At 39.0% G+C, this 10063-nt stretch overlaps 1 protein-coding gene across 1 annotated transcript; it reads right to left on the bottom strand.

Moving 5' to 3' along the window:
* Positions 1-2046: 2046 nt before the first annotated feature.
* LOC311270318 (uncharacterized protein) lies at positions 2047-2769 on the bottom strand (the record flags this gene model as incomplete). The annotated part of the gene is made up of 2 exons (XM_084375123.1): positions 2047-2304; positions 2412-2769. 2 exons carry the CDS (start codon positions 2767-2769, stop codon positions 2063-2065), a joined length of 600 nt encoding a protein of 199 aa, XP_084231249.1. The 3' UTR covers positions 2047-2062.
* Between the last annotated feature and the right edge of the window lie 7294 nt (positions 2770-10063).

The raw sequence follows: 10063 nt of genomic DNA, 5'->3' as shown, positions 1-10063 counted from the left end.
GCAACAAATCGTGCAGATTATATTTCATGACATGACAATATTATGAATTGATGTCTTACTCTGTTGGCATACCAGTGGCAAACTTGAACTGCATAATGAGCTGGAACAGATCGGGTCCTGTACTTTCTTTGCACCTCTACTCCAGCTGTTTTGTCATGCATTAAAGGAGATCTATCATGCGTTTTAATTGTTTTCCTTTCCTTCCTAATCTTCAAAGTTAAAAAGTTCAAATTTTGCACCAATGGAAGCTCCTCTCTCCCACAGAAAACACAGCTCCTTTAAAGCCTGGTCAGTAGCCCTGCCTTTAATTGTGAGACTTTATGAATTCACAATACGTCACCATGTCACAAGTTTGTATAATTTATGCACAAACAGCTAGTTTGGCACGTAAGTATTGACATATCTAGGTGCTGTATTGTAGGCAACTGGACTTGTTTCAGTTTCTTGAAGACGTCATCCAAGAGGCTTCCTCAGTTCTAACTAACTGCAGAGGAGTAGACTGGCTTTAAAGGATAACTACCGTTTTTTACAACCTGGACCTTATTTCTAGCAAAATATATGGTCATTTACTCACCCAGATAACTTTGGTGTCATTTGGAGTCGTTCGGATGAAATTAGATCCAGCGTAGCGCCAATATATCCATATAATGCGAGTGACGGGGCAGCGACACACAGCCTCTATATAACGCATTATCTGCCACGAAACTAGTTCATTTCACTAATATTCTGTCATGATACGCTAGCGCTATTCCCCTCTGAGTCCGGGCTCGTCCGTTATCAACATCCGGGGTCAAACCAGCAGTAGCAGCTACAGGTAAACAAGCCGGGCTGTCGTGGGTGCGCGCGCAGCTCAGAGATGACATTTCAGGTCAGAGGTAGTAGGGCAACCTACAGACCCCGGATGTTGACAATAGACGAGCCCGGACTCAGAGGGGAATAGCACTAGCATATCGTAACAAAATATTGGTGAAATGAACTAGTTTCGTGGCAGATAATGCTCATAAAGGCCACGCTTCGGTGCCCCGTCACTAGCATTATATGGATATATCGGCGCTACACTGGATCTAATTTCGTCCAAACAACTTCAAATGACACCAAAGTTATCTGGGTGAGTAAATGACCATATATTTTGCTAGAAATAAGGTCCAGGTTGTAAAAAACGATAGCTATCCTTTAAACTCTGTGGGAGTGTCCTTACAGAATCGTTAAGGACATGTGTGAGCTCTGATTTTCAGAGTTGTTAGGGCCACTTGTTGGTCAAACAGGCCTCCATGTGGGTTTCTAAGGCTAGGTGAGCCCAGGTGTGAATGGTTGTTAAGCTGTCTTGGGAGATAACTCAGTACAACATTGTATCCCTCCACATGGTTTCAGACCTAAAGGCAACTCACCTCTCGTGCGTCTTCTTCTACTACTGAAAACATACAGGAGAAACAATTGTCAGTAGGTCAAGTGGAGACTACTGATGTTGCAAAAGTGAATATATGCAATATGTGTGGAGGTTTGTGTTTCTTACTCAGATGTTTCTTCCTAATCTTCCTCATGAGCATCAGCAGGACCATCAGTATGGTTAGTATAACAGTGACACATGTAATCACATATGGCACACTTCCTGGCAAGAAAAGGAGGAAGACAGGCGAAAAAAAGTGACATCACACTTTGTGTGCTGCTCAAATCCTCTTTGCTATAAATGCATCTTTTAGAAACCTGAAAACTGAAACTTGACGTGAACCTTGGATATACATAAAATTGAGGACAATGCCAGAAGGTCAACATTGGATTTGATCAGTCAAAGTGTTAAAAAAAACTTAAGGTGGCAGGATTGTAGCTGGTAAATGTGACACTAACATTGGCTGTGTATCTGAACATACGTTTGTTGTATTAATGTTTACACTTTACATTAACAATCTGAAAGCAGTTAGATAACTGCAGCTTGTAAGTTAAATATACTCATTCATCAATCTAGCATTCAACAGTTTTAATCATGTTCCATTTCAACACTGCAGTGAAGTTACTGCTCAGCTCCTGACTTATTCATATGATGCACTGCAACTTCAATTATCATTCAAATATATGCTTCAACATAAGTCAAACATGCTGTATCTAAGTTCAGATGAGTGCACATCATACCAGCTCCTTGTGTTGCTGATGTAGTATTTGTTGTAGAATGGATGGTGTATGCCACAGACATATCAGTAATAACATCTGAGCCATCTGAAGACACAGTCGAGCTGTTTGTAACAGCAAATGAGGGCGTCGAGCGAATGATGATTGTTTTTGGAGTTGTCATGGGACTAGAAGACTCTGCTGAGCATAACAGACACAGTATTTTATTATTCCATTAAGTTTTTGGATAGTTTTTACACTTGAAAAGGGAGATGTATTTTGTTTTTAAATGAAGAGCATTCACTCACCATCTGTAACTTTAAGATTCACCTGTATGAATGAATTACGGCCAATCCTCTCAGCTGCACAATAATATATATTAGAGTCTGACTTTTGGAGATTAGTGAAGGTCACAAATAAACCTTCTGCACTGTTAGTTAACTGTATTTGACCAGTAGAATTAGTCTTTCCAAATGCTGCTTTGACGATGATGTGTTTGTCTTCTGTGCATGGGCTCTTACAAAAGTACTTAACATTATATTTAACATTAGTCCAACTGTTCCAGTCTGAGCATTGGATTTCCACACTTTCCCCAACACGTCCATTTATGTTGAGAGGCTTCATCTCCACAATACTCAGAGCTACAAGTGGAAATAAGGGAAACATCATTTGTCATTGTCATAATGTAATAAGTGTGTAATGTAATGCATAAAAAAATACATACAATTAAAAAGAATATTGATCTTTTTTATTTTGCAATATCAAAAATTTGTTTTTTTCAAAAAGTACGAGACTAAATGACTCAAAGAAACCTAACAGCAACAGCATTTATAAACAAGCTACAGTAGATAAAAAGACAGTTAATTTTAAAATTGATGGACTTACCCGAGAGAAGAGAAGCATACATGTAGATTTTAATCATAGTGACAAAGTGAGGCAGAGGACAAGAATGCGAGTGTAGAATTATCAGGTCAGTCCAGCCACAATCTTTACTTCTTAACTTCCCCTTCCTCTGACTCGTTTAAAGGCTGAAGCTCCTCCTTTACTTTGACCACACACACACACACACACACATGCACGCTCGCACGCACACTCACTCTCTCTCTCACACACACACACACACACACACACACACACACACACACACACACACACACACACACACACACACACACACACACACACACACACACACACACAAACACTTGTTAGATTATCAGATGTTTAAAAACAGTAATAAGAGTTATTATAATTGTAATTGTTGATAATTACAAACACATTTATTGAGCTAACTTACTTATTATGTCATTGTTAGGCCCTTCACTTTTTTGTTGCTTTATTGAGATTAATATACTTTATTATGTATTTATTAGCAGTTAACTATGCCTTTACTGGAACTAAAGCAAAAACAATGCCTTTATAAGGTTAACATATCCTTCATTGTGCATTCATTAACATTTAACTCTGCTTTTAAAGCTACCAGATTCTTAGTTTTCCCAGGCTACAGGCAAACTAGGTTCAGCTCTTGTTCAAAGGTGGTGGCAACGGTATCAAAACTGTATATACTACCATTTTTTTGAATTAGTGCAAATATGAAAAACAGTAGGTTGTAATGGGTAGTGCCTTAAGATCTTTTACTCAATAACTTTCCTGCCCAAATTCTTTCAGCTATTCCATAAATTCTAAACAATGTGATCCTCTAAAGCCAAAATCTCCAACGCAGACAGGAGGGTGTGTGGTCCAGATCCTACCAGGCACCTGAAATTAGCAAGACGTCACAACTCCGTTTTACCATTGTTATATCTGTCAACATGATCTATTCAAAATATCTGGTGTATGACTGTCCAACCAATCACTGAGTGTTGTATGTGGTACAGATTGTCAAGTAAAGGCTTTGATTTGTGATTTTGGGCTATAAAATTAAACTTTAAATTAAAATTGAAATTTCCTTGAACACCATCCTGTCTGTTTTGAGATTTGCTTTAAAACTGACATTATTAAACATTGCATGCGGAACGTGTGTTATCTTGCTGAGGATGAAGCAGCATCACATAAGAATCGAGAAGTAACACAAAGAGTGACTTCACTGACTTGTGGTCTGCTCATTGACTTCCTGTGGGCAGAGCAGTTGACTGTGTTTTCTTTATTTTCTTGGTCAGTGGGTACGAACAGATATTCTACACAGTTTAGAGAGTTTATGGACTGAACATCAGCAGTGAGTACAAGACCAGGACTGTAACATCCTGGGGATGTAGTAATAGATCACACAGATCATCAGGCCATTTTAAACTTTTATTTCCTCTCCACATCACTGAACTCCCTCGGGACCACCATACTTCACTCTCTACTGTCTGCATCTACAAGTTCAGGTTTCTGGAGCCACGACTAGATTTTATTTTTTCATAACCGAAACTCCTATTTCCATAATATTCTCTGTGTAATCCGGTCATGTAAACAGTGTTATTTTGGGGCGTCATCAGTTTTTGCAATCATAAACAGATTATTGCTTTTTCCTATTAGCAGCAATATCGTAGCCTTATTGCATGCTTGCTTACATCAAACACAAAACTTAAACCAACATTAACATGAGCAGAAACGTAACTAAGGCAGAGCGGTTGATGGATGTAGAGAACATGGCATATATGCTTTTGAAAATGCCAGAAGAGTTTTCACTTTTACAGGAACATAAGCCGCCCTTCAACCTTGATCACATTAAAGCAATGTTTCCTTTCCCTGTATATTTTAAGTCAGCCGCTTTCAGTACGCTATGGCTATGGCAGGTAGGTATATTTATGAAGGCCGAGAGAAACTGATTGAAGCGGCCGTGACTGACGCCAGCCCTCACAACACCAACTGATAATTCAGTCCTCCCACTTCAACCCATTTCACAATTGTGCCTCTGGTTATGAAATGACCAAAAATGTGTTGGCCATTCATGGAGACAGAGCTCCTTATCTCACTTCCACCTCTCCACCGTCATTCCACCTCTTTCCATTTCATCCCCTCTCCCCTCCTTTCTTCCCTCGTGCATTGTGATTAACCGAACCTTTCTGCTCTCCTAGGTAATGTGTCTCAACGTGCGAGGAGGAAATGAGGGAATATTATCTATGTCCTCTGCCGGCTTTGACAGTGCTTGTCGTTCAAATACACACTTTCATCATCCACTTTCAATGCCGGGCCTCTTCTTTGTATTTGTGTGTGTGCAAGTGCAGTAGTGGCTTAGATAAAGCGAGGTTTGTCAGGGCAGCTCAGTTTTACTGCTGCCACTTGACACAGCAACACAGTAAGTCAACCACTGTCACACTATCATAGTAAAGTGGACAACATGTCTATTAGTAATGTTTCATTTATGTTTTATATATTGGTGTTGTTGTTCACACTAAGAACAGGGAAGGTGGTAAAGCACCTGAAGGCCATATTTTCTGATAAGGGCTCAGTGGCCAGGTAAACCACTGGTCGGCCAATCAGAGCTCTTTGCTTCCTCATTTATCTACTGATGTAATTTCATGAGGAGTAATTTTACCTCGCAAATGGAAAATAGATGAGAACTTAATTATAAGCCCCAAAAAACATTGTGTTTCCATTTTAATCACCATCCCCCTGATGTTAATTGTTGATTGTTTAATCTCAGGGGAAAAAATCCATTTTATAGTGATGGTTTGGGAAGGCTTCACCCCAGCTGATCTTTAAGCTCTCACTTACTTGTTATGCTAAAGTCTGTCCCTGACTGAGTGATGCAGTTACATCATTGGTCCATTGATTTTTGGAGTTTTAGGCTCGGGCAGTCCTCAATTATGTCCTCAGGAGGCTTTTGGGCTTTGTTTAAGCTGGAGCAGGACATCAGTGAGCATAAACGAAGTCTTACAACGAGTTATGTAATTATGTTAATTATGTCCTCAGGAGCACATTGACCCCAGGGATCACCTTTGTCTTGTTTCTTACACCTTTATATTACTATTGTAATATTTGATGGCTGTCAAATAGCATAGCATAATATATTATAGCATAGTGCTCTTCATATAAGAATATTTTATTCAAAGATAAATATTTCTCTTCTCCTTTTCAAGGCTCAGTGTGTAGGGTTTAGTTTCATCTATTAGTGAAGTAGCAGATTGCAACCAACTGAATACCCCTCACCTCAACCTCTTCTTCCGTAAGTAGTAAAGGCAAGCCTTGCCACTGGGCAGCCGTCTTGGCAACAAGACTAAAAATAAGGTTTAAAATGCTCTTTTCCCACAAATGGATTCCCGACTGGATTGTTTCCCCCTTGTTTATCCTGGATAAAGATCACACAGATCTGTGGTCATATATTGTTTCAACATCCTCATTCTATTTTACTAATGCTCTTCATTGTGCTGTCTCTGTATCCAGCTGTGCTCAGGCTCATTTTCCCACATAATCTTCCTCTCCTGACACGTCCTTCTCCTCCATATTACCAGCTGTTTCACTATCTAAGCTCACAGCCTGTTGCTCATGTTGCTGGATTCCACTGACAATATGAACGTGAAGATGTTGACGGTGGCTGCTATATGTTCCAGTCAGAAGACTTAAGAGATGAATGTGGTGTCAAGGTTTTATTATATTGCTGTTCTGTATCACAACCAGTCCGTTTCCATCCTTTTGTAACACTTGAGTTAATATTACATAGTTGAAAAGTGTTTTTCAAAAGATTGCTTCAGGTTATAAATAAATAAAACATTTAAAACTGGGAATTTTGACATAGGCCATAGCATGAGAAGAAGAAAGCTAGACTTACTGATCTGCTATGTCTTTATAGGTTATCATTTATAATGTTATTTCTCCCAAAGTATTATGTGTAATATTTTCCTAGTTACAGATACCTTTGGTTAACATTCCCAGGTTTTAGTTCTCTGAGATTTCTGCTGCCACCTCATTACAATTAGACACCCAGTCTTGTTCTCAGCATGGTCTGACAAATAGGAAATAACTAACTTTAACCAATAAAAACTCAGGACAATACTATAAATACACAAAGATAGGCTACTTTAATGAGCCACCCAACCTTTTCTGTCATGCAGCTGACTTCTCGTTAGCTACCTCTTTACCATAAACCTTCCTGCCACTCAAGTGGCTCTTAAGGGTTACCAGCCCAAGTTTTTCTCCTGTTAATAAATCATTATGGCTTCATTGTCCACCTAGCTAACTAAGAAATTAGGCTGCATCATTGCAAACTCACAAAAGAGGCTGAGGCTTGTTTGAGCTGACGTGATAGATGAGCTCTCTATGGATTTTGCAGTAAAAACCTTTAAGATATTATAAATGGATGCTGTGTTTCTTATCCAATTTGCCAATTCATTGGTTTCAAAATTTGCAAGATTGAATGTGCAAATTAGAGGGTCCATGGATTCAATTAGTATTCTCAGAGTTCTCTAGTTGCAAGGGAAATTCAATGGGTTTTACTTTTTTATATGCGAGTAGAAAAGACTGACTTTTGGTCGAGACTGATGCAAAACCTGAGGAACTACCGTACAAGTGGGTTTTGCTCTACGTCCCCAGCCCCCTTTCTTTCTGTGGGGCAACTGGGCTGCCATTTTTCAGTACCAGGTCAACCTTGTACCAATAGGATGACAAAGTATGTATTCTTACATTATCGTTGGGTTTCTGGATAAAAAAAAAACCCTGATGGATGGTATTCTACCTATTGGTACTGGATAGAAATAAACCAGTATTGTATCGGTGCTATATTGACCTCAGACTGGGTCAATTTTGTATCAATGCTGAGAGGTTTGAGACTTTGGCAGCCCATGATGCTGATAATGAGGTTGGTCAAGAAAGAACCTGAATTAGATTAAGTCAGTGTCAGAATGAACGCGGCAGTAGAGTTTTGTTTATGTTTATTCTCTCATAACTTTTGTGTTTGGGACGCAAAGTGACCCTGGTGAAAAGCAATCCAAACTCAAACAAAACAAACATTAAGATATTGTTCACTTTGTCACGCAGAATGTCTTAACTCAGAACGCTCAGGCTGCAGCTGTGCATATTTTGTATAATGAACACTGCTCTACATCAGTCAGACTTTTTCACAGGTGCACCTCAAAAGTAAACTGTACTAAACTCTTTCTGCATGAGGATGAGGAGATCACTGTCGGCAGACTGCAGGAACTTGGAAGAAAAATGAGTTTGAACACTGTAAAATAAGATGATGTGAAATTAAATAATGATGAGTGCTGAGCACAGAGAAAGTCTGCATGCTACAGTAAAGGGAGGAAATACAGCTGGTGATCATTTTTATAAAGTTATCCCATTACTGTCAACAGGCTTCTGGCTCAATGGGCACATTTGAAATGACAATAAATAAAGTGCTGACTCCTGTGTGCTGCGCAGTATCCTTATAGGAAAGTATGTGCACAGTGTGTTAGAAGCACCTCTGTGTATTTTGGTGTGTCCCTTTGTGTGTGTGTGTGTGTGTGTGTGTGTGTGTGTGTGTGTGTGTGTGTGTGTGTTTATGAAGATGTTCCACTTCATGGCTGATTACTGACCTTTCAAAAATTCAACACTTCATTTCAAAACTATGGGGAGGGAAAAATGTCAGAGGTGAGAAGAGATGGAGAAGGAAAGAAATGGCGGCATTTGTCACAGAAGTAAAAGAAGTAAAGACAGAAAGAGAAAAATGGGAGAATGAAAAATGGCTAAATCAACATAAACAGAGTGTTTAAAAGAGAGATGGATTAATACTAATCTAGACTCTTCCCCTAGAGGAAAATGTATTAACTGTAATACCAAATGTATTAATATATTATCACCAGTAGATTGAGTAGAGAGACAAAAAAGTGAGATAGAAACAAGAAAAGAAATATGATGAAGATCCAAAGTCACGAGGAAGGAGAAACAGTGACAGGTAAGCAGGAGGTTTTATGATGTGGTGAATCATCACCTTTTATTTTCCATCAGGTCAAGACTGCTGCAGACAACATAACTAGAGGCTGAGCTGAAACCTGTCATTAAGAACGCCTTGATGAGAGTAAACTGGCCGATTCAGAGAGCAATAATATAGGGGAGTTTCATAACCCTTGTATAATCCAAGTAAAACTCTTGAACCACTCCTTCAGACTGTTTTATTTAGTAATTACTTATGTGTGCTTGTCTTTAGTCATCCACCTACGAAAGTCAAAGATGTTTCATCTCTCCTTTTTGTGTTCAGGAGCGATCTGTTATTATAAGTCATAGCAATCAATGCATGCATTCCGGGGTTTTAGGGCAGATTTTTGTTAAGGTTGTTCAAATAGTTGTTGGTGGCAGCGTTGCGATTATGGTGCAGCGATTAGCGCTGATGTAGTTGGGTACATTTCACTGAAACTGTATAGGGAGCAGTCAAAGAACGGAAAGAAACAACAGTGGCTAATAGTGGCTTGTAATTTTATCAAAGGGGAACTTGAGGGACTGTCGTGTCGGTCAACCACAGCTGTCACCCTGAAATCTGTTTTGAAACAGCAAATATGTTTTGAAAGAAATATTGGGTCAACATAATGAGTAAACTTTCTGAATGAATTTGACCTCAAAGTGGCAAAATGTTGATATTGAACGTGTCAATCAAATGCTCACTGACAAAATACTTCAAAATCAATACAATATCTGCTCAAAGCAACTGAAATATGATTGATTTTTTCTATTTTTTGCTGTTGTTTAGGTTTGGTCATTCAAATCGTTTTGTTGGTGTTCTTGAAGCGAGAGACACTGCATGTTCACTTCATTAACATTTGACAAAAATGCACAATCCTTTATTTACCACTTACCAAAACGCCTTTTGGCATCATATGACATCAAAAGGGGGGGATGCAACACTGAAATATGTCAAAATGCAAGACCGTAATGAACAAATCAGCAATATCAACCTAACGTAAGCTAGATAGCTAGTTAGCTACTGAGATGTCAGAAAACTAGTAGTGATTGTTACATGCCGTTAGAAACATTAAAGTGATAGTTACAAAGACTCCAAAGA

The sequence above is a fragment of the Pagrus pagrus genome (assembly GCF_965226575.1).
Source record: "Pagrus pagrus genome assembly, chromosome: 2".
Lineage (NCBI taxonomy): Eukaryota > Metazoa > Chordata > Actinopteri > Spariformes > Sparidae > Pagrus > Pagrus pagrus.
The sequence above is the reverse complement of the archived record's forward strand: the minus strand, read 5'-3'. Positions and strand labels throughout refer to the sequence as shown.